Source organism: Anopheles arabiensis, chromosome X (assembly GCF_016920715.1).
Source record: "Anopheles arabiensis isolate DONGOLA chromosome X, AaraD3, whole genome shotgun sequence".
NCBI classification, from domain to species: domain Eukaryota; kingdom Metazoa; phylum Arthropoda; class Insecta; order Diptera; family Culicidae; genus Anopheles; species Anopheles arabiensis.
The window spans coordinates 9,376,198-9,400,651 of record NC_053519.1 but is presented as its reverse complement, the minus strand read 5'-3'; the positions used below and the strand labels follow the sequence as shown (position 1 = coordinate 9,400,651).

The 24,454-nt window shown below is 49.6% G+C and overlaps 1 protein-coding gene across 1 annotated transcript; it reads right to left on the bottom strand.

Annotated features, from left to right (window-relative positions):
• Window positions 1-772: 772 nt before the first annotated feature.
• Window positions 773-23,099, bottom strand: LOC120906342 (chitin deacetylase 1). The gene is made up of 7 exons (XM_040317931.1): window positions 22,575-23,099; window positions 9,655-9,749; window positions 6,039-6,150; window positions 5,706-5,833; window positions 4,541-4,683; window positions 1,468-2,073; window positions 773-1,391 (listed from the first exon to the last, which is right to left on the bottom strand). Exons 1-7 carry the CDS (start codon window positions 22,624-22,626, stop codon window positions 1,043-1,045), a joined length of 1,485 nt encoding a protein of 494 aa, XP_040173865.1. The 5' UTR covers window positions 22,627-23,099; the 3' UTR covers window positions 773-1,042.
• Between the last annotated feature and the right edge of the window lie 1,355 nt (window positions 23,100-24,454).

Genomic DNA, 24,454 nt, shown 5'->3' with positions numbered 1-24,454 from the left:
ATCCTCTCCAGAACTAATTGCACGGTCTCCCAGTTGGGTCCTGTCATGGACTGAGCCTCCGGCAAGCAGGTACTTCGTCTTCTTCGCATTGATCCTCAATCCAATTCTTGCTGCTTGCAATTCTTGTTGTCCTGCCGATGATGTCGATGTCATCCACGAAGCCAAGAAATAGGGGAGATCGGTAGAGGATCGTGCCACGGATGTCGTTGTCTAGCCCCGCGCTTCTAATGACACCTCCAGGGTGATGTGGAAGAGCAGACAGTTCGACACTTTCACCTTGCACTGCAACCCGTTTATGGTGGCCTCTAACAGCCGGATCAACTTCCCAGGAAAATGGTACTACTGCCTCAATTAAGATCTGAAGCCTTCAATACTTAATGCAGGGGCTAATGTACAGCTTCAAGGCAGCAAGGGAAACAATTTTATTCGTAGCATCAGTTTTCTGGCACTATACATCATTCCACAAAAATCATTGCCAGGAGCTTGATGTACAAAAAATGCAACCTGAAAAATGGTTCATGGATGTCTGACCTTTTGGCCTACATGTACATGAAAGATGAATTCATCTTCATGATCCGTTTGGGTTAGTCACGCTGTAAACGATTCGAATCGAATCGCTTTCCTTTTTGTTGATGAATGTAATTAGCGGAAATCTAGACGACTTAAATGGCAATAGTACAATGTGTACGTGACCCCTTAGTACATCCAAGAGACACCGTAATATGATCTTTCAATGATGGAATTAGAAACAAAAAAAAAAAAAACAAAACAATTTCCACAGTTGTTGGTGTGAGTTTATTTAACGTTTCTGTATCGATCGGGAAGTCAACCAAAATCCATCCGGCTTCGGGGATGGGACACCTCTCCATTAAAAGTCGAGTCCCCCCTGCATTTTCATGATCGAAGCCCCCTTCCTCCTCGTGCTGGTTTCGAGCTCGAATGATTGCATTTTCGTTAAAAAAAATATCGTTACATCTAAAATACCGGGACAGCAGGGCCCGAAAGGCGTCCACTCCGCCTGGTGTTGGGGTGGAGACCCCCACTACTTTTGCTCCTCCTCGTCGCCCTGGTCGCGGCCGGCACTGGCACCGCCGCCCTCCGACTGGTCGATGTAGTTGTCACGGCCGGGGATGCCGGAACCGTGCGAGTCGCCCAGCCACGGGTAGACGGCGGGACAGTCGAAGCAGGTCTCCATGTAGCGCGTGTCGCTGATGTTCGAGGTCGGCTCCTTGAACGCGAGCGCACACTTGTTCGAGATGTTGCACGGTTTCGGCGTCTGGGTCGATTTGCTCTTGCAGTTCCACGGCTCGTACCCGCCGAGCTGCTTGTTCGTCTTCGGGTCGGTGATCCAGGTGAGGGCCTGCGTGATCGTCACGAACCATACGTCGGGTCTGAGCGAGGTGAGAGACAGATAGAGGGAGATTAGAATAGCGAACACGAACCAAGAAACTCCCCAAAAACACCTACAGCGTTTGCGTCCAGTCGAGGAACTTGTGCAGGCCCCGCTCGAGCTCCTTGATCTGGAACCAGTTCGTGTGGAACGGCATCATGTACGGTGCCTTGTTCTGGTAGTAGTACCGCTCGAAGTCCTCCTGCAGCCAGGCGAACACGTCCTCCGCGTCGTGATTGTGCAGCACGCACTGGTCCATGTACGGGCAGTGGCCGCCCTCGTAGCTCTCGACGAAGTGCGCGTTCAGCGGCACCTCCCAGATGCCCGGGAACGACTTGGTCGGACAGGTGCCGCTCTTGCACTCGTGCGGTATCTTGTAGTCGAGCGTGTACGGCCAGACCGGGATCGGGCTGGGCGGCACGCTCACCGAGCTATCGTAGATGAAGCCAAAGTCCTCGATCACCTTGTACTGGGTGTTGCGGCCAGGCTTCAGGAACGGCGCGCGCATTCCGTTGATCTCGTTCGCCGACACGTTGGAGAAGTGCTTCAGGATCGACCGCATGCCAATCATCTCGCCGACCCACTCCTCGTATCCCTTGTCCTGCAGGCCCATCTGGAGCGAGATGGTTTCGACCGCGATCTCGTGCCCATCGTTCGCGAGCGTCTGGATCTGCTGATAGTTGCTGGAAGGTAGGCAGGAAGGAGGGTTAGCGTCAGTATTGGGATGTGGTGGGAGTTGGAGCTGTTGTTAGATGGGGTAAAACGTCCAGACAGACATCTTGGAGAAGTTGAGGTGTAGTTGTCCATCATTGGAACCGACCAACAATGAAGAATTTCAAGTCTGCCGAATATCTGAGTGAACTCGCTCTCGCTCAAGAATGGAATGCTGCGAGACGCGGAACTTCCCGCTCCTTGCCTAGGATAAACATCTTAGATCCTATTCCAACATCGTACTTCAATTACGCGCCCTACAATAGACGCACAGGCATACGAAGAATAACGCACCACGCGGACCTAAGATTAGTTCTCTTCCGTTTCGCATTTTCATCTCCATCGACCGACTAGGTCTTCCCATTGAAAGACCAACCATAAGGTAATAGATGGCTCGGGTAGGCTTTCCTTGTCATCCATCACGAGTGGGTCGTCTATGTGCGCGATCGGATCCAACCAAAAAAAAAAAAAAAAAAAAACGCAAGCCCTAATCTCCTATCTCTTCTCCCTACGCTCTGTCATGTGTGATGTGCGGGATCAGAGCAGCCGCCCGTAACGTTCCGATCCGCCGCATCGTTTCGATTAGATGTAATGAAATTTCCCATCAATTTCTGTCACGGCGTGAAAAAATGTAATCATAAAAATTGATTATGACATTGCCCCGCGTTGGAGCCAACCATCCATGCGAGCATGCAGATCCGCTGCAGTCTGCATTGCTGGAAGGATTGCTCGAACGAAAGAAAAAAAAACAGCATCGAAAGCACCATTTAATGCGCGGCTGAAGGGGGGGGGGATAAACGCTGTCGGCACAGACGCAGCTGCACGAAAGGATAAAGGTGAGCACAACTCATCGCGGAACCAGAGATTGGTGGTTGAGCAAAAAAAAAAAAAAAAGGCGAGATGATGGACGAAAATTGAACCTGAACAAAATAGCGACCGAGCGATGGCTATCCCTCCTACGGCTTTTGCACCCCGTGCACACAGCTCGACAAGGAACACGGCTCGGCAAGATGAAAGGCAACACCGAACCACACACCCACACGGAAGCCGGATGTGGACGGTGATGTGAGGTCCTTACAAAGACAATTTCAATTCTCCCTTTCGTCCCACCGGCGCTTCTTCGGCGCTGCGTGCGGAGGTTGCACATTTTGCTGTGGCGAGTTACGCTAAAACGTCCGTTTTTATTTGAAGCGCCTTAGCGCCAGCTATCACCATTGCGGCAAACAGTGAGAGATAGAGGAAGCAACCCTAACCGTTCTAAAATATATGGAATAGAATTGGTCGGCGGTGGGCACTAAGAGCGCGCAAAAAAGCCCGCCGGAGAAACACGCGCTCGGGAAGAGAATTTATTGCACAATTTTTCATTTTTAATGGTGAAGTAATGCTCCGACACCGGCTACTCGAGCGCCCCGCCTCCCCACATTTCTCGACAGCTGTGCAGCGGATCCCTTTCTTTTTTATCTCGCATCCCTTCCGTGCCTGACGGCAAGTGCTTCCGGATCCGGATCCTCAGACCAGCTTGGATGGTTTCGGTGTTTAGCATTCGAAATTTGCGTCGGTGCGAGTTGCAGCAAAACGCCCGCGAGGTGATGAAGAAAAATCGCCCGCAAATCGCCTGCACCTACCTGTGCCGAGGGTAGAAGCGGTGGGAGTTTCTTGCGCAGGGTTGCGTTTTCTGAAATGAGCGTTCCGGACTGTTCCGGTGGCAAGTTGTCGCCTCCGGCAGCCAAGACATTAGCTAAATTACCAAAATTCGGTGTCTCTCTGTGGATGTGTGCGTTGTGTGGAGAGGAGCAGCTTCGTCCCACCCATCAATAACCCCTTTTAAATGGTGGTTTACCTTGTTTTTTTTTTTTGAATATCCTGGAAGATATTCTTGGACGTGGACGTAGACAGCATAGCCGCGAGGGAGGATTTAACACAACAAAAAATCTACGATACCATGTAAAATTGTTTCTGTCAGGCAGCCGTGCCTCAGGCATCCTAATTGCCACCAGCACCCGGTGGGCCCTCAGGATGTTGAATCACCGTGTCCAAAACCCAACGCCAGTGTCCCTCAGCTGGCGTAATGGCGCAGAGTTTTTACAAAAATTGAAACCGAAACCCCATTTATGCACGACGCGGCTCATCTGGAATCCGCCCGGGATTTTGGGTGTTACATTTGGGGCGATAGTGTTCTTTGGGGTTACTTTTTTGGAGTTTTTTTTTGGCCGGTTCATCACGCAAATGCTAAAACTGCTAAAAATCTGCAAATGGATGTACCGAAACCTCGGCAGCGTTGCGCTCTGTACCTGGTGGAGAAGGAGGAAGAAGCGCTAGGATTTTCGTGCTCGCGCGCGTGTTCCTCAAACAAAAAAAAAAAAACACTACACTGAAATCTAATGCCTTCGCGGAGCCAAACCCTTTTACTGTAATGAAATGCCCCTCGGTAAGCCTTACCTGTACTCGTGCGAGATGAAGAACGTACCCTTGATGTCGCAGCCGTTCGGGTTTTTGCGCTTGCCGTTAAACACCTTCCGGTAGTGTTCGTAGTTGTTCAGATTGACGGCACCGTCGAAGGTGAGCAGTATGATCTGGGGCGTCTGAAAAGGGCCCGTAGGTTTGTTTTCGTTAATAGAGTAGTTTAGATGTTGGCGTTTGGAGATGGGAAGATGGGACATCAGTAGGAGAACAAAAGCCGAAAACAAAATACAGATAGATGTACACCGATAATGGCAATTTCCTGCCTGAGCTGAGCGTGACGACCTTATCAGCGCCATCTGTGTGTAGTCGGTGGGGTCTGCATATGCGGCAGTTGTCGTTATCGTAGGCAACAAGCCGCACTGTCGGAAATTAGGAACATTGGGATATTTGGGATGCAGACACCCGGAGCACCTAGACAACACCGGAGCATGTAAACAACCGATAATATCCTCCAGCTGCTCTGCTACTCCTGTGGAGTGGGTTAAGATCTGGAGTCTCCGCTGCAAACCTGAGTTTGATAATTGGCAACTGCACTCAGCAGCTTCGAAGCTGTGGAGGTTTGGTAAGAACTCCTATTTTTTTTTTTTTTGGAGAGAGCAATCTCCCTAATTCCCCCGAATATCCCGAATAAGAGAAGATGAAGATGACCAGATTGCTGATGCTGGTAATGTAGAGCTTGCAGGCTGCAACTGATAAGCACGGCCAGCAATAATGCCCCGTCGGGTCTGGTCGGTGAAGATAGCGCATTTGGCTGGAGATACTGCTGCAGCTGCGGCTGGTTGTGCCAATGCCAAGTTGTTAACATTTCCCCGCCCCGCTCGAATAGTTGGTCCTCGCAGTAGGATACTTTTTGTGCTGTCTGGTCTTGTTGCACAACTGCCAGGGATGCCACTACAGCGTATGTGTGTGTGTGTGTGTGTCTGCCATATTGATTCTGTAATCCGTGCCAGAGATAGGCATCGCGGTGTTGTACATATCTCGTTTTCAGCTTCGCGCAACCGGAAGCAACCGAATTGGAACTTTGAGGATGTTCGGGTATGGAGACATACACACACACACACACACACACACACACACACACACACGAAAGGGAATGACAACTAAATATACAAAAAAAAACCCCGATGCCGACTTCACCTACCTCCTCTGGGTCGAGCCCCTTCGGAATCAGGGTGCCGTCCTTGTTGCAGTAGCAGTACGGCAGCTCACACTCCGCCGGGTTACACTTTTTCGCAAGATCGATCGGCGATTCGGTTGTCGCTGCCGGTGCTGGTGCGAGTATGAAAGAGATAGCGAGAGAAAGAGAGAGAGAGAGAGAAAGAGGGAGATAGAAAGAAAAATAAATAATTGCAGGAAGAAAAAGGTTAACACACCGACGAAGCGAAAATGGGCGGAAATTGTATTTAGCACGCCGGCAGTTAGCACACTCACACACACACACACACACGCACACAAACGGTTGGTAACTACTTACTTGCTGCTAGTGGGCCACACTTCGCCTCCGCCTTGAAAGTGCAGTACTTCTGGATGTCATCGAAGTACAGACCGGATGGGCAGCGATTTAGGTACGGAAATCCATCAACGCACTAAGGGGAGATGCGGAAAACATACGAGAAGAAATAGAAGATGCATGAAAATACACACACACGGACAGACACGAAGGGGGAAAGGAGAGTAAATTGTGTTACGTTGGGCGTATTTTTTTCTGTGGAGTTTGGAGTACGAATTGTTGGGACGTACGGGGAACGCAAAACGTCCCGGAATGGCTAAACGGGATAACATTTTTTTTTGTCGATACCCAAAAACTACCAGGATATGAAATTTTACGCTGGCGTAGCTACCAAGCTCTCGTCCAAATCCCCTTCCCATGCTGACGGGATTGCCCAAAAGAGAAAAACGATTGAGAGATACTAAGCGACGAACTTCCTGAATCTTGCTGAACGATAATCGGTGCTGGTGGCAGCACATTGGCCCGGGCCGGGCATTATACTAAGCGCACATTACTGAAAATCGACCTCGCCACGGCCCAATGCAGGTAGTTGCGTCAGCGTCAGCCCAGCGCCGGCTAGCCATGTTCCTGCCGGGAGGGCCCGGGCCATACAATCAAAACCTCGGACGAATGGGCCTGTAAATCAACTACTTAGGTTCGTTATTTAATCGCACCCGGTCTGCTACCGACCACACACACACACACACATACACGGCCAAATTGGCTTCACTTGTGCGCCTCACGGGCTGCTCGCAGTGTTGGCGAAAATTTTCATCCCCCTGAACAACAGACACAACCAGCAAAATGGAAGACAAACAAAGAGGAGCGTGCAAGAGAAGATCCTCCCAACAAAAAAAAAAAAAAAAGGAGCACCTCGAAACAAGGCCCATGTAGGTGTCCGGGCTTTCGCCTTACAAAGTTTATGGTTATCTTTAATACTTGGAGCATAATATTTTCCACTGCTCGCGTGCCCTCCACCCGGTAGCAACTCTGCTGCGACGCCCGGAACGTGGACGTTGGGGAAAAGAATATGCGACGGTGTGGTGACTGCGATGATGCGAAGTCGTTTTTTCGAAGGACCAAACTGGGCAAGAATGTTGGAGAGGAACCAACTGCATGGCAACCAAGTACCAAGATTGACCCGGTTGTGTAAGATCCTACGCACGAGGAGATGGAAGCAGGGTCCAGCAGGGTTCGGCAGACCGCTTAAAGCGTCTTCAATGGCAGCACAGTTACGGTAGGTCGTTACGAAACACCACCAACCCGAAATAGTTATCCAATTTTGGGCTGTCCTGTGTCTTCTCGGCCGGCCAAATGTGCCGGCACAGGCGGATACGTCAGGTTGTGGAACAACGGGATATCGAGCCAAACAAAAAAAAAAAAAAAAACCCGTTGCTGCTCCTTTCCAGGTAGGTCACAGAAACCTGGGGAACAGGTCGCTTTAATGCAGGAAGCACGCGCCACCGTTCACTGTCAGAATCACAATTTCCTTTAATCCGCCGGAAAGGGAAGACAGAAAAAACTCGCTGCAATAAAAATATGCTCCTGCGGGGGCAGGGTGTTGCATGGAACCCCCCGGTCAAAGAAGAAGCGAGCAAACAAATCCTCCGACTCCAGGCATATTGTGGTGCGAATTTTGGGGGAGTGCGAGAGCGAAGAAAACTTTAAAAGCAAAAGCGGTAATAATAACCACATCGCCTGCATCTCCTCCTGAACACACGGCTCCAGCAAGCAGGAGAGAGAGAGTAACAATTTCCTAAGTCACTCCTTCCCAGCTGTTCTCTTGCAAGTCAACAAAAAGATACAGCAAGACACAAAAGAGAATGTAACGAAGGAAGCAAACCAAAACAAAAAAAAACTGGGGAGCGGTACGTGAAATAGTAATAAAAGTTTGCTGAATGTAATTATTATCATTCTTGCACCGGCCGGGCTACGACTTGCCAGCCCCGGAAAAGGCTCCTTGCAGGTGTCCCTTTGCAAACCGCGTGTCCTGGACCTCGGCACGGGTAGGGACAATAATATACGAATGTAACGAGACATATTTTTTGTTGTTGTCAAAGTGCGTGCGTGTGTTTCTGTTTTGGTAAATTTTTTTGGTTGGTCCTGGTTTCTTGCCGCGTCGGTGTAATGGTGTCCGCGTAATTGCGATACGTTCTTTTTTCTCTTCGGTTGTTGTTATACTCTTCTCGAGGGTGAACTTTGTGTCTGCTTGCTATTTCATCGCCTATTATGCGTTATCATTTTCTCCTGTTTCAGACAGTGGCAGGGTGACAGAGGTAAACGAGGATGGCCTACGGTGTGAGATTGTGCAGCTACTAGGGCCAAATGTTGGACCGAGGACCGAGGTGTGGAATTTATGTTGATTACATTTGCAACGCGTAACGCGTGCCCGCGTCTTCTTGCAAAGTGTGGCACGTTTACCTTTGGGCAGCTGGCCCAAGGCCTGGTGTGTGTGTGTGGGTGGGTGTTTCGGAGGGGCATCAGCTGAATGCTACCTGAGGTGTAACCACCTTCCATATGCCACAGGTCGCGGTGTGCCAACGCATTTGTCATCGTAGAGCTCTTTATGGTATTGTGCAATGTCTGCGTCCAGGGACGGAAATCTTCGTGCTTTATCAATAGTTGGGCGCAATTTATTCAACCCGAACTTCAATGCTTCCAATTTCCAATGGGAGTGTAGTACAATGTCATTCTTTTTTTTTGTTGTTGTTAGGCATTACTGGAAACCAACATAATGTCGACGTTGATCGATCACAAAATTGGCACACGCGAAGCAGCATGTCGGTGTCTCGCGCCTAAATGTCAAGGCACCAGACGCCATCTGGAACACTCCGTTCAAGATGCTTTTGCAGGCGTCAGACACACAGCCCGATCCGGTTTCCGCGTGGCGTAATCGCCAGACACTGAAGATGTCCATAACGATGTCTCGAAATCTTCGAAAACGGCACAAAAAAAAGAAAGAAAAAACTGGAACCTGCCTGGAAGTTGTCCCCGAAACAAAAGAAAACCTGTCCTGAAGAGTGTGGGGCCTCCGGTGTTCCCAAGGAGACCCGACAAAAGGTGTCTCGGCCGCCCGCTTCCAGCTAATGATATGGCGCGCGCACACACACACACACACACACACACACACACACACACACACACACACACACACACACACACACACACACACACACACACACACACACACACACACACACACAATCAAGTTGTTGCTACCCCGGAGGGAAGGATTCTCGAACATCAAGGACGTGCCGTGGATAGCCCGGGGTTGCGAAAACAGTGGCCTGGTAGCAAAAATAGCAACCGTGCCTTACAGGTCTTCGTTCACGGGCTCCGGATGACCTTGCTGCTGTAGATCTCACTGCCGGGAGAGACCAGGGCTATCTGTGGCTTAATTAAGTGTGGGTTGGAGGGAGCGTGTTAGAAGATCACCGCAAAAAAAAAAATAATAATAAAAACAGACAGTAAAAAACACCCGAAGCCGATTATCGTCCGCAGCACTCCACGTACTCCTACGTCCACTGGAGTCCATTGCCAGGCGCTCCAACACATCTGGAGCATGTGCTACTGTCGTGTGTTTTCGGTTAGCCCTACGTACCTGATAAAATCGGCGGCATGTGACCGGGTCGGCAAAGTTACCGTTGCCCTGCTCGATCGGACACTTGAACTCCTTCTCCTCCTTGTTCTGCTGGGCTGTTGGGAATAGACGAAGAAAACAAACAATGTATGGAAAGAACATCAGTACCTGGGGCAGCAACTTGCGTATGCAAATGAAGCCGTGTAAAATGGATTTAGATTTTGATACGGGAGGGTGGGCTTTTGGGGCGCCTCCGGGGGCTCGACCTCTTGGGGAACTTGGAGGATTGCAAGCAAGCAGGGAAGAGATATTAACGCTCTGCCACAAGCGGGGCTGTCAGACGTCTCTGAAGGCCGTTTCTGCAGACTCTCGTGTGTTGGTTTAATAGAGGGATGAGAGCATTGTTGGACGGAGGCGCGTAAAAATATGCTACGAAATATGGTGCTTCCTTCTCAGCAGGTTGACCAAGTAAGTAGAGCTGGTGTGGAGTGTAGGCTATAATCAAGATATGCGTTGGATATCGTTGAGCCGTCCAGATTAGTGATCGGTATAGTTGGCAAACATCCGGAGTCGACCAGCATTTTCCGGAATCGTACGAAGTCCTTTGAAGTCGGTCTGAAGACCGACTCTAGACGACTCCAGCCGCCTCCAGACGACTCCGGACGACTTCTGCCGACTCCGGACGACTTCAGAGAGCACACCACTAGTCCAGATATCCTACTACGACCTTGTGATGTTACTTTTTGTTTGTTTGTTTATCTTCCTTGGATATTCTACTGTAGGTACTTGTGCAGCTCCTGCAGATCTAAACCGATTCAGTCTCCAGGAAGCTAATTAAAAAGTTTACCTCATCCCGAACGTATCCCAGGCAGGGAAGAGTGTTTTGTTGGAGTAGAAAAAAGAAAACCGCAGTTGGACTCCGAATGTCTCCAAAGATCGCTCTCTTGCTCTCCTGGGCCTCTTTACCTTGCCGGTGTAAGAGGCACATGAAAGGCCCTTTTCTCTGTTGCCTAGCTGCATCATCATCAGCACCACCACCACCATTGCACCAGCAATGCAGCCCTCCTCTCCGCCCCCCCCCCCTCCCCAGGGTTGTAACTTTCACTGCTGAACTGAACTTTTATCGGCCGTGTTGTGCCTTGCGGGGAAGGCAACCGCCGTTGCACAACAGCGCTCTGATAGCGCGTTGCACAAGCCACCGATAATAACGGTGCCGGTGGGAAGAGCAGAATCACGACCGTGTGGGTTGAGGCAACCGAAACTAGTTCAAACCCCCGGGAGGAGGAACAACAGCAGAAAAAGAAGGTGGGATTAGATAATAGAAGTGATAGAAATAATTTCCCAACCACTCGGTGTGCGGTTGTGTTTGGGAGGAGGAGGAAGGAGTGGCTCTTTTCATTTTTTTTGATAACGTCCTTCACACACACACACGTTTGCTGTATCGATGATATTTTGGCAACGGGGAGTTAGGCTACGATTTTCCAGCGGCCTTTTGCAGCCAATCACCATTCGTTGGCTTCCCCGTAAGAGTGTCTTCCTTTTCTTGCACCTCGGCTCCATCCGCCTCCAACCCGTCTTCCCGTCATCGCACACATGCTTACGCTACGCCCGCAAGCAAAACGATGAGAGAGAAAAAAAAAATCCCGACCCTGCCGGAATAAATTATGCTAATACTACACGAGAGGTGGTTTTTCGTGTGATTGGTGTTGTTTACTATTTATGCAAATGCGCGGACTCCCCAAAAAATCCCTCGATTGCATCGATTTTTCGTATCCTTTCCGCCCTGACAACAACAGCAGCAGAGAAAGAGCAGTGCCTCACGGAGCTAAAGGCTTTGCCGTTCGGCTCAACACGCTGCGCCCGACACGTCGCATCTTCGACACGTCGTGGAGAGGGGTTTTTTTGTTGTTGGTATGTTTGCCCCAAAGTCTTCCCTGCGCCATCCGGTTTCAGGTCCAACTTTAAACGGTGCGCAGGGCGAGGCGCTTACGACACCTACGAGTGGTCTTGCAATACAGGGTTTGTTTGCTGCTGGAGTGTGGTAAGGGGTGACACCACCCCGGGTCGGTTTGTTTCTTGTAAATAAATCGATCCATGCAAATCCATGCATCCAAAAATAGGTGCCGAACCGTGGAGCGAGGAAGGTCGAGCTAGCTCCAAGGAAGCGTGCGAACTCCGCTACAGATGCGCCTAGTAGTAGTACTGCAAGTGGACGTGGGGTGTACCGACGCGCTGACAGACAGGTTGTGCCGGACACAAGGCTGCAAAGATAGACAGGGCTGTCGATTGAATTCTGTACATTCGAGCGCTGCTCGATATCATCGGGTTTGGTTTCCAGTTTGCTTGCACGTCGCTCAGCTTCACTTTCATTAGCGGACGTGATCCGGTAGCTCTGTGATGTAATGGGGTGTTATTTTGTTGCGAGACACACTCACACACACACACATACACACAGGCGGAGCAAAAATAAAAAGCTCATTGCAAAGCAGAGAGGAAAAATGATACGAGAGCACGCTAGCGCGTGCTTATCATTGCGGCTCGTGCAGCCTTCATTGCGCGTCATTAACCCTTGCAGGGCCAAGGAGGACGCCAACTCGAGGTTTCTGCTTCGCCGGCACAGTTGGGAGCTTCCTTTGCTGCCTTGTAATGTTTTTGTATTGGAGTGTTATCATTTGTCTCTCCCAAAATTTCTTCGTCGGCTATAAACATCTTTATGCAGGATCATTGCATTGTGCGACGAAACCACGCATAACCTTTGCGCTGCTGCCTGCTGATTTCATAATGTGTGTCCACGTCGTACGTGCGATGCAACCTACAACGGCCAAAAACCGATCAAGAGCGCGTCGGAAAAGGTCACTCGACTCGTTCCGGACCACTTTCTCCGTATCTTGCTACACACACTCACACACACACACACACACACACATGGGCGGGATGCAAAAGGTGGGTTTGACTTTTCGCGTTGCACACGCTGGAACAACTTTCGCTTTCGCCGGCGCTATACGATACAGACGCATCGCCCCGGCCCAACGGATGATCCGTCCATCCCGAGCCGGCTCGTGATTTCTAACCCAATCTGCTATCCTGTGGAAGGTCGTTGAATGCCACCGGGAGAGACGGTTGACATACCGGTAGCAGAAACATGACCATTGGAAATGGACATTGGAATTATTTCATAATATCATTTACAAACAATTTTGAAGACAAACAAAAGCTCCCGAGATTATATACATTGCAATTACGCTACGTCACACCTCGTACCAGCGTCTTGCTATCCGAGGGTTAGCGCAAACAATAGCAGCACAATAAGGACGCCACAAGGAACAAATGAAGCAGTTACAATGCAACACGGACTAGAACTAGTCTCTTCCGTGCGCTTCACCAAGCGTCCTGGAGGGGATTGTTTCACTTTTTTATTCTTCTTCTTCTTCAGCCACTACTACTGCCCACACCACCAGAAGGTTTTACAACCGAGCGAAAGTGAAGCTATAAAGGTGAACGAAAAACTGAAAGTGGTTTGCTGGTCTCTCTCTCTCTCTCTTTCTCCCGGAGCTGCTGCCTGGATGATGGTTTGTTTCGATGGCTTATTTTTATTTTTATTTCTGCTAGTGACGACACACACACACACGTTAATAGGTCTGCCGTGACATTCCGAGAGCCATTTCACTTTCATCGCGCGGAGAAACCGGCTCCCGGTCGGGATAAGATGAAGGGGCTCACACACGCAGATACAAACCTTCCCGCTGGAGACGCTTTCGCCTCCCGCGTGTGTGTCGGATCCCCCTAGCGGATCAGCTTGGACGCTTCACCATCATGTACACCTGTGAGCGTGGAGATGGCTGCTCCCCATTTGTGTTATTGTTTTGTTCTTGTGTGATTTTTATCCCTCTCTCTCTCTCTATCTCTCTCAGTGAACACAAACGTAATGAATTTGTGTGATGCAGGCCGGTTTTATGGGTGCTGTTGTTATTTTTGAGTGAACCGTAAACTCACGCGTACTTGCCATCTATCGATGACGTTTCACCTTGTGCGGCCCCCACGCACTGGAAACGAATTTATGTGATTACAATTTTTATGTCACACCTTCACGATGTCATACATCTCCTGTCCTAAGCCGCCCCGTGTACAATTTTTTTCCAACACGACGTCTATGGCCGGTACAGCAATCTGCATTTTGGCGGCGCTATTTCGTCACAGGCGCCCGACAGGAGGATAAAATGTTATAGGAAAACAACAGCAACAAAAAATGCCCTCATGCAACTCCTGAGCAGGCACGGTGTTTGCGTAATCTGCAGTGAAAACGAAGTTATCTGTGCAGTGCGGCGTTCCGGGTGGAGCGCTGTACAGTGCCTCGCCGGAAACGCAATTCGTAATCGAACGAATGGGTAGTAGTGGTTATTGTAGTGTATTGAATTGCTGCCACTGCTGCACCGGGAAGCGTGGTGCCATTCCCTCATAGTGCCGCCGACATTTCGCAGCACACCGAGGAACAAGCACGAGTGGGCACAGTAGGCTTACCGAAAATTGAATAATCAAAACTCGGAACGTACCGGCAGCAGCTCAGTGCCAAACCAAAAAAAAAAAAAAAAACAAGATGGCATCTGCTGAGCTAAGGCAACCAGCACCCGAGCACAATACTCTTCGGTGTGTTGGGGCGAGTGCAGATACATTTGCCAGTGTTTGAATATCGGCTATGGTGGCTTTGATTCGCCGTTGGAGCAGAGCGTCAGTGCCTCTTCTAAGCCACTGTTTACTAGAGTTTACTTACGGACGCTAAAAACCCCTAACCTATCGCGTGATCGCGTCCTAACCAGCAGCAACGGTGGTCCCATGTATCAACACTCTCTACGGCGGTCTCGGTACCAGTAGATCTCGTGTTTGTGGTGTGTTTGAAGAAGAAAAAAAAAATTAAATCCACACTCCACACTGTGACGCGAACGAAGCCGGGACGAAAAACAGGCAGTCGGGGTGTAGTGCCGTATGAGTTATTCGTATTGAACAATTCAAATGAGTCGCTGGTGACTCGAAGTGACTCGACTCACGAATGAAAGCTCCCAACATTTATGAATCTTGGATGAATTTACGAATTTTCAAAACACAAAAATGGTTTAATGACTCACAAGTTTAATAAATGCTACACGAACCAGCAAAGAAGAAGTAAATTAAAATTATCTTATTGCAAAATCATATTTTATTTATCTCACGCATTAAAACACAATTGGTTTGTAATTTTTAAAATTAAAATTTTCTTATTAGGTTTATTTAAGTAAAAGAAGATCTTTTTTCAACCATATTCAATATATGTGAGATTTATAAATTTGTGAAGTACAATACAGTTATGATTCTTGGATTCTTGGAAAATTTAAATTAATTTGTTCCTCAGATGCATTGACTTGCTTTAAGATACATTCCAAATGAATCAATGCAAAGAATCGGAATCAACAGTTACCCAACCCTACACACCATCCCAGCGGTAATGTTCGATTCGGCGTCCGAGGCACCAGGAGTGGCACCCCAAACAAACAGTGGCTGTAAACATGAAAAGTGTGTCCTCTTTAATAAAACACTCTAATAACTACCAAAGCTCCATTAGCACCCCGGTTCGAATAAATTGTTTTCGATCGATGGCTAAATATACGCGCTCGCAACGCGCGAACCATTTTTTGGTCCTTCGAACACGAATCGTTTCCAATTTGTTTTCACTCTCCAGCAAGCGTCTAACGCAAACGGAAGAGTAAAGGAAGCTGTAGCTTTAAAGCTGGTCGTGATTTGGCATGTACGTGTGTGTGTATGTACATGCGTACATGCGTATGCTACATTCACGGCCAATTTGCGTGTCCATTTTGGGCGGCCCACGCAGCACCTTCCGGGCAATCATGTCGGGCTTAGCGGAGCAGAGAGCCTTGGTAACCTTTAACCTTGCAAAAATAAAGCTTCGCTTCGTGTGGGTGTGTGTGTGTGCGTAAGCTCGCTTGTGTCTATATGCACAAAAGGGCACGGTGTAGTATTGTTTTCTTGATCTCCAGAACGTGACCTACGGGCATGCCGTACTTGCCCGCGACGCTACTCCGCCCGTGTGTATAGATCGCCCGGCTCGCCCGGGCGGCTCAATAAAAACGTGCTGAATGTAATGAAATATTAAGTCCACAGCCGGGAGGGCGTGGCGGACAGGTACGCAGGACTACAGACCATCTGCACTGGGAGGGATATTTTTACAGCTCTCTGGAACGAGGTGCGTGTCGAATAGCGTCTCTGCCGAGAGACAGCCGCTAGACAGTTGGCCACCGAATCGAAGGCCGGTGTGCAGGCCCCAAAGCGTGTTACTTCCTACCGCGGCACTTAAAACTGTGACACAAACTTCGCAGCTCGGCACGCAACGGTTGACCTATCTGTTGACGCTGACCTTAGGGCACCTTTTTTTCTGGGGACTCGTTTCTATTCGTTGTTTGACTGCTGCGGTACAACTTCAAATCCGGCAAAAAAAACAAAGGATGCCCAACCTTGAAGGATCCACTCTGCGGTACGGTGAAGTTGTGTACCCATTAGTGCACCGATAAGAGTAGTTGCGCTACGATATATTGACTCCCACACCTTCCTTTTCCTTTCACAAAAAAACCCCGCGAAAAGCCATCTCATCTCGGGCTCCGACAGTTCGAACGCGACGCGAGTCGCGCTTGTTTGTTCGTGTTTTGTTTGCTCGACTCGCTGTTTGACTGCATGTTTGCTGCCCGTAAGTCAACAGACACAGCACAGAAGGTTGGAAAAGATGAAATGAAATGGACGAGTGTATTGCGAAAACAAAAACCAAAATAATAAAAAAAACAACCTTCACGCCGGAAGTACGTGCAGGCGGGTCGGTCTGTTTGGGTTTGGGGTTGGAGTTTGTGTTTTATGTATCCGTCCACGTCCACTTCAGACAAGAACGGCAAACAAAACGAACAAAAAAAAAAGGAATACGTTTGAAGCGACGAACCTGGCAAAGGTTACTAAAAAGGCTAACCGTAAGGATGAGGCCCCCGTAGAACACACAGGCTCGAGCACGATCCTTGCAAAGATGAAGCCCGGAACTGGAAGCTCGCCCTGTTCGGTCGCTTTGGACACCGGAAATGGGGCAGCCCCGGAGGACCATGCTGGGTGGTGGTCCGTTCGACTTGTTTGCACGTGTGGACCTGCTGTTTGTATGTTTATATATTTTATGTTTCCCCTTTTCAACTCCCCACCCTACGGAAAATGGACCGCTACTTTCGCTTCTCCGATTATCGGGAAATTATCGCGCAAACCCCTTTTTAATCGGGGTCGGGGACCAGTGGTACTGTCCTTAAACGTGTCCTTCCCGTGAGTGTCGCGCTGCAGTACCTGCTCTTAAATCTCTGTGTGTACTAGTGATGGGTAAAGCTGGCAGAAATCTTGGGTCGACTCTTCAGCTCAAAAAAATCTGGAACCGACTCCGATAAGAAGGTTCGCCTAGAATTATTAGGGCTAGGAGGATTATTAGGGGAAAGGAGTTATCCGAAGTCATCCAAAGACGGCCGAAGTTGCTTGGAGACGTCCGGAGTCACACCTAGTCGTCTGAAGTCGGAGTCGTCCGGAGGGGTCCGGAGTCGCTTGAAGTCATCCGGAGTGTTCCGGAGTAGGCCAGAATCATCTGGAGTAGTCCAGAATCGTAGGGAGTCAACCGGTGTGTGTACTAGTGATAGGTAAAGCTGGCAGAAATCTTGGGTCGACTCTTCAGCTCAAAAAAATCTGGAACCGACTCCGATAAGAAGGTTCGCCTAGAATTATTAGGGCTAGGAGGATTATTAGGGGAAAGGAGTTATCCGAAGTCATCCAAAGACGGCCGAAGTTGCTTGGAGACGTCCGGAGTCACACCTAGTCGTCTGAAGTCGGAGTCGTCCGGAGGGGTCCGGAGTCGCTTGAAGTCATCCGGAGTGTTCCGGAGTAGGCCAGAATCATCTGGAGTAGTCCAGAATCGTAGGGAGTCAACCGGTGTGTGTACTAGTGATAGGTAAAGCTGGCAGAAATCAGGGGTTGACTCTCCAACTCAAAACATTCTGGAACCGGCTCCGGTAAGAAAGTCCGCTCAGAATTATCCGGAACCGTTTGGAGTTGTCCAGAGTCAATAGGAGTCATCAGAATTCATTCGAAGTCGTCCGGAGTTGCCTGGAGACGTCCGGAGTCACACGTAGCCGTTTGGAGTTGGCCAGCGTCGATAGGAGTCATCTGAAGTCATCCGAAGTCGTCCGGAGTTGTCTGGAGACGTCTGGAGTCACACGTAGTCGTCTGGAGTCGGAGTCGTCCGGAGGGGTCCGGAGTCGCTTGAAGTCATCCGGAGTGGTCCGGAGTAGGCTGGAGTCATCTGAAGTAGTCCAGAGTTGTCGGGAGTCAACCGGAGTCATCCGGATTCAGGGCGGTCCGAAGTTGGCAGACGGCCGGTGCAATGTATTTGTGATGAGGCTTGTCATCTTTAACTTACGACTCCTGCTCTTTGGGTGATTCCGATTCATGTCGACTCCTTGCACCTTGGACCACTCTGGACGACTCCGACTCTGGGTGACTCCGGTTTACTCCAGACGACTCTGGACGTCCCTGGGCGACTCTGGACGACGCCAGACGACTTTGTGTGACTCCAGGTTACTCCAGACGACTCCAGGCGACTCCGGACGACTCCCAACGACTCCGGACGTCCCTGGGCGACTCTGGACCACACTAGACGACTCCGACTCTGTGTGACTCCGGTTGACTCCAGACGACTCCGGACGCCTCCGGCCGACTCCGGCCGACTCTAACAGACTCTGACCGACTACTTTCGCCTCCGGACGACTCCGACCTCAGACGACCCCGACTGCAGGCAACTCCGAACGACTCTAATTCCAGATAACTTTTACTCAGAGTGGAACTAGTGGTTCCAATTTTGTCGGAGTTGGAATCGGACCTAGCCCGAGTCGGATCGGAGTCGTCGGTGCGCTCCAAAGAGTACACCACTAGTATGTGTGCTCCGTTAAGCCCAACCGCTTTGCAACTGAGCTGTTGAATGATGGCAACTCGCCACCCCCCCTAATCACACACGGGATGCATTATTCAGGTCGGTTTTATGAGCGTTATCAGGGCGACCTCTGCACGGTCCCGGGAAATTCGCACACTCTGTTGATTCCGACGGCACGATGTGCAAGGTGGATGCAAAATGGATGATATTTTAAATGCCGGTAAACTTTGACAGCCGTACTTGTTTATGTGTATTTTGGGAGATTAAGAAATACATTTTGTTGATCGTGTTGATGGGTCTGATTGGATGTTGTGACAGCTCTTTCTGGGGGACGTAACTGAGCTGTCGGGTTAGTGGTCAGCAAAGTGGCACTTTCTGTACACTTAAGAGCGCCAACTTACAGTTTGGGAGTCAAGCGGAACTGTCAAATCTGACAGCTCGCCAGCCGAAAAATCGAAAAGAATCAAATCATTAGACAGGGCTACCATTTTGAGCACCGATTTGCAAAACTCACTTCCCAGCCCAGTGTATCATGTGCAGACAACACACACACACTCACACACACACAAAGGACACCTTTGAACAGGGCAGTGCCTAGAATGGTGCCAAAAAAGCAGTCGTCCTCCCAATATTCCCGCTGACAATTTGTGCTCCGCGTCTTCGTAAAACTGACTGACGCGTTTCAACCTGCTGAACCACACTGACCTTCTCTCTCTCTCTCTTTCTCCCCCGCTGCCTAATTTAAACCAAAACCATACGCTTTGATTTGCATTTTGCACGCGGGCGGAACCGGAAGCGGCATTTTATCGGACCTCGGTGCCTGGGCCGGCCGGCTTATCGAGATGAAAATTATCGGTAAACAAATTATGAGAACGGCTCCCCAGCGAGCGCGTAATGCGACTTTATTTGGCTGGCAGGCGTGCACACACGCGCGCAAAGTGTCCACGCCAAGGTAGTGTGGCGGCGGCGTTTCCGGCGCATGATTTTGTATTGGCCACGGCATTTCCCCGAATCTGCACGAGACAGACGGCTGATGGGGAGAGGGCGTTCGCCACGGCTTAGTGGTCGCTAAACCGCGCGAAACCTTCACAATGCTACTATTTATTGGAATGTGGCCGCCTGGGGTGAAGGTGTGTGTGTGTGTTTTTTTTTTGGTGTGTTTGTTGCTCCGATCACGGCTAGCTTAAAATCACGTCCACCTAAAACCAGGAAGCGAGCGTTGTCGGTTTTAGTAATTATATTTTAATCATGTGCCGTTGCTGGGAAAAACCCCCCGACCAGTCACGTCGGGGGTTTTGGCCGCTCTGTTGGGCTTTTTTTATTTTATTTTCAAAACGTTTAGCGGGAAGCTTTTCCGTTCTTGTGTAGCCTTTTAAAAGGTGCTGCAACTATTTTGCAAAAGAAAATGGAATAACCATGGCACCGGAACTACCGACCGGCCAAGTGCGTAATGGTTGCGAAACGGAAGGAACCGGAAGCTGGGCGAAAAGTGCGTGCGAAAACTATTTATCCACCCAATTGCTGCAGCCGGAAGCGGCGCACGAAAATATTAACTCAAGCCTGATGCGCGGTTGTGATGCGGAAGGCACGGCGAAGGTGGAAAACGAAAATTTGTGGCGAAATTTCTTCCGCAGAAGAGGCAAAAAACACTTACTATTCCTATAATGAACACACACACTCATATATATACGGCGGCTACGGCTGTGTTGACACACACACACACACACACACACACACACACACACACACACACACATACGTGTGTCCGGGGAAGAGACAAGAAAAAGCTTTTCATAGAAAAGCTTAATTCGAGGAATAATTATGAAGGCGCAGGTGTGAAAGCGAGAATTGAACTCATTACTGCCAAGCGGGGAACAAAAGCGCAGACCCGTTCGGGTCGGGCGTCTAATTGCGCTACCACTTGCGCTATCAAGCTTACCGTCCATAGGTAGCGCTGGAAGTGCTTCACATTCTACTACAGGTGTGTTTTTTTTCGGAAAGTATTGTTTTCTTCCATTTTCTACTTTCGACATTTAAAAATAATAATCTTTTACGCGTGAAAATCGAAAACCATATGCGTAAACAAATTATCAAAAAAAAAAAAAAAAACCTGGCCCCATGCTAACCTTTCCCTTTTTATCGCGCCCGATCAAACCGGATGCAATCGTGGGTGGCGCCACCAAAGTAAAAAAAAGAAAAAAACTGCAACTCGAAGACCAGCCAAAAACAGGAAACAGAAATGAAAACAAAAATTGCGAGAACGGCAACAACAAAAAAAACCCAGCGCGATCGTAATGAAAGCGAGCGCGAAACAAAACAAAATGGGAAAGAAAGCCGCCCGGGCAAAACCCCCCGGGACCCCGGGTTTCGAGTTTGCGGGCGAGAAAATGAAGTGAAACGGAAAGGCGCGAAAGGCACGAAACAATTACAGCAAAAACCGGAAAAAGAAATGTCTAAAATCGAAAGCAACTGGGGAGCGCGCGCGCGCGCGCGCAACACCTTCGCGATCGGTGCTATTGGTTGCTCTCCGTTTGTTGTGCTTTTCCGTTGTTTGCCGCTGTTTGCCTCCACTCCAAATGCAATCCGAGCTAATGCTCCAAACAAACAATACGGCCCCGTGCAGCAACAGCATCCCACCCACCGATGAGCGTTTGTACCCGGGGGCAATTATGCGCGACGTAAGAGTGCGCGCAGCGGGGTTTGCAGGGTTGCGTTTTTTTTTTGTTCGTTGTTGCTTCACGTTTTCTCCCTGCCTCTTTCTACGGGTGAAGTAATGAAACCGGCTTGTGTTCCGCCTTTTAGCTGTAGCTCCCCTGTTGCGTCCCCTTCCCTGTGCCCGCCGAACAATCAGCGCTAATGGCGGCGTGCACTGCTGAGGTAACGACCAGCGCCAACCAGCGCGCCATTTCGTGGTGCGCGCGCACGCGCTCGCCTCTCTAGAGTGCGACAGTTTACCCCGGGACGGTTATAAGTTCCGTGGTGGCTGAGCTTTTGGAGCTGCGAGAAATTATGGGCCGAGAAAGCTGGCGGCGTCCATTTACCCTGGAGGTGTGTGACCCCCTCAGCATGCCGAAAAGGGGAAAGCCGCAAGACGAAAGCGACGCCGTAAGAAGGAGAAAGAGGAAAGTAGCAAAAAATGCCCTCAAACACACACACACACACACACACACACACACACACACATACAGATATTCTGCCAATCATACAAAGATAATGGCAATACATTGGTAAACTAGCAACAGTGATAGGCAAAATCGCGCGGTGAATGTTTCGGAATTTCTGTACCAATCGAATCGAAAAGTGAAGCTGAGCTGCACTCGTTTCGTCACAGCGCAGAGACCCTGTGGCAGAGAAACCACAACCTAAAGCCATCCGCCTGTGAATGCAACCATCCCACCCCCGGATGACAAAGGCGTGTTGCAAATCGTTTCATTTCCTGTACCGCGTCGAAGCGGAACCAAGGCGAAACCAACCCCACCGGTCGGCCAAAGCAGCGGTTGGTGCTGCTCTGGTTTTGTTTTCGTCGTCTCTTCGCCGTCTTTTAGTGCGCCAGCACAGACAGACAGTGAGGCCCGGCCAGGAAGTTACGCCAGTGACATCTTCGGCAGGTTTGGCAACATTGCTCGAACCGTTCAAGGATACCTGGGTGGGACCGGTGGCTGTGCAGTGCTGTGTGCTGCCGCCTATCACCTTTCACGCCCGGGAATTCCACCGAAAGCTGAAGGCCATCGTGCTGTGGACACGACGAGCACTGCTTGAAAGTGAATGTCGTGCTCGTGAAATTGATATGAAAGGGAGCTGGCAGGGGGGCAGAAACTGGTTCTGTGCTGTGCCAGAACCGAACACGAGGACCGAAACCGCGTAGTTCGTTCCTGGACCCTCTACGGAAGGGGTTTGTGCAGTTTTGTAGAGAGTGGTGGAATTTGTTTGCTAGACTAGATTAGACATTGCAATTTACCGTTCACTAGACAGACGGCGGCTCCGAAGAGAGCCACGGCGAGGGCTCGCATGGTGCGGGGTCCGAGCGATGTCGGCGCGATGTCTGAGGAGCGGGTCTCTGGTATCTATCGCTTCCCCGCTTGAGGAGACCACGTACTGCTGCTTCCGGCTTCCACCACCACCACACACACACAAACACACGTACAAGACACTGCACAGAGCCACAGACACTCAGACACAAACACACACACGCACACACAAACTTTCTATTCCACACTTAGCTCCGAACTCCAGGAGGACTCGCACATCCGGGAGGGAGTACTTCAACCGATCGGCGCGCACCGCGAGTCACGCGAGGGAGAACAGATCCCTCCGATCGCTGGCTGGGGCTGGTGGGTGGGGACAATTGATCGCAGCGTCGAACTGCCGAAACCCCCAGGATCCCGGACGGTTGATTGTAGTGTTCGCTGCTTAGTAGCTGGAGCTGCTGCTGCTGCTGCTACCAGTCCCGTGTGCGTTCGGATCCAAACTGGCACTGGGGTCACTGGGTTCGCATCCCCCAGCGGGTAGGGTCTTGCCGTTGGACCCGACAGTCGAACCACACACACACTGGTCTGGTCGTGTTGAAGAGGTGGCAAAGCCGAAAGAGAAGGTAAAAGAGAATGGCTAAGGATAGAGTGTGAGGTAGAGTACGCATGGATGAGAGAGAGAGAGAGAGAGAGAGAGAGAGGCAGATAGAGCTGGAAGAGAGAGGGGGGGGGAGTTGAAACCATGCATGTTCATAGGAAAGTAACTAAGGAAGAAGAAGCTGAACTGAAGACTCGGGGCACGCTAGGTGTGTGAGAAAGAGAGAGGTGACGATCACTTCAGAAGAGTCTCCACCGCCACAGCAGACACCTGCTGGACATGGATGTACATTCTGATGATAGATGTCTAGTTTCAGAGCGATCGTATCATTCGTTCGCCTGGCACATCAGTTTTTTAGGCTTTATGCAGTACTTCAAGACACTCGTGTCAAATCCAGCTATTGGTGAGCCTCCCTGTTTGATATAGCTCCAAAGGCTCTTGGGGCTTTGGCGGATGTTCATGTTCAGTATTTTCCGAAACCACACAACCACACGATGGGACACGGAGTGGACATAGCAGAAATCAGCATTGTTTGTGCAGGAATAGGTTAGAAGCCCAACAAGTAGACCTGGGGCAATTAAGTGACTTGCACGATGAGCCAAAGAGACTGATTTTGTATTGCGATGCGTGCTAGATAACTCGTTTTTTGTCAAACATTTGCATGCATGCCTGTCTCAAACAAAGACCGGTTTTTGTCAAACAGCTGTCCGTCGGATCAGAGCTACGGAAAGAGCTTTGGTATTGTAGTTTTGCTAGTAACATTCTTAATCTATACCTCACTAATTGCAAGTTCTTACGTTTTGAAAGGATTAATTATCATTGAAAGGATTGACAAACAAAATCATTGACAAATCAATTGGAATGAAATGTCTCGAGTCAATGAAATGAAAAAAAATGAAAGAAACTTTATACTTTTCTTACAATTTTGTTTAATACAGAGTTTGTGTGAAACTTGTCCTTTTGATTCAGATGATTGCCTGATAATAGTTCCTTTAAGTAATCAGAATATTCCTTCAGGTGAAATATGAGTTCATGTCTGACTATGTATCCCATTTCGGAAGCGATAAGTTGTTTTGGGTTATTGTTTGATTTTTTTGCAGATTCTGAGGATTAAAGGTTATTGAAATGTTGTATTGGCCGTGCCTTCCATACTCTTTTGCTTACTATCTTGCGATGGATTACCCAGTTTGCAGAAGTACTACATAGTACTTCAGTGATTTTCACGTTACATTCCGTTGTCGATTCAACAGCTGCTGGATGTTCAAGTCGGGT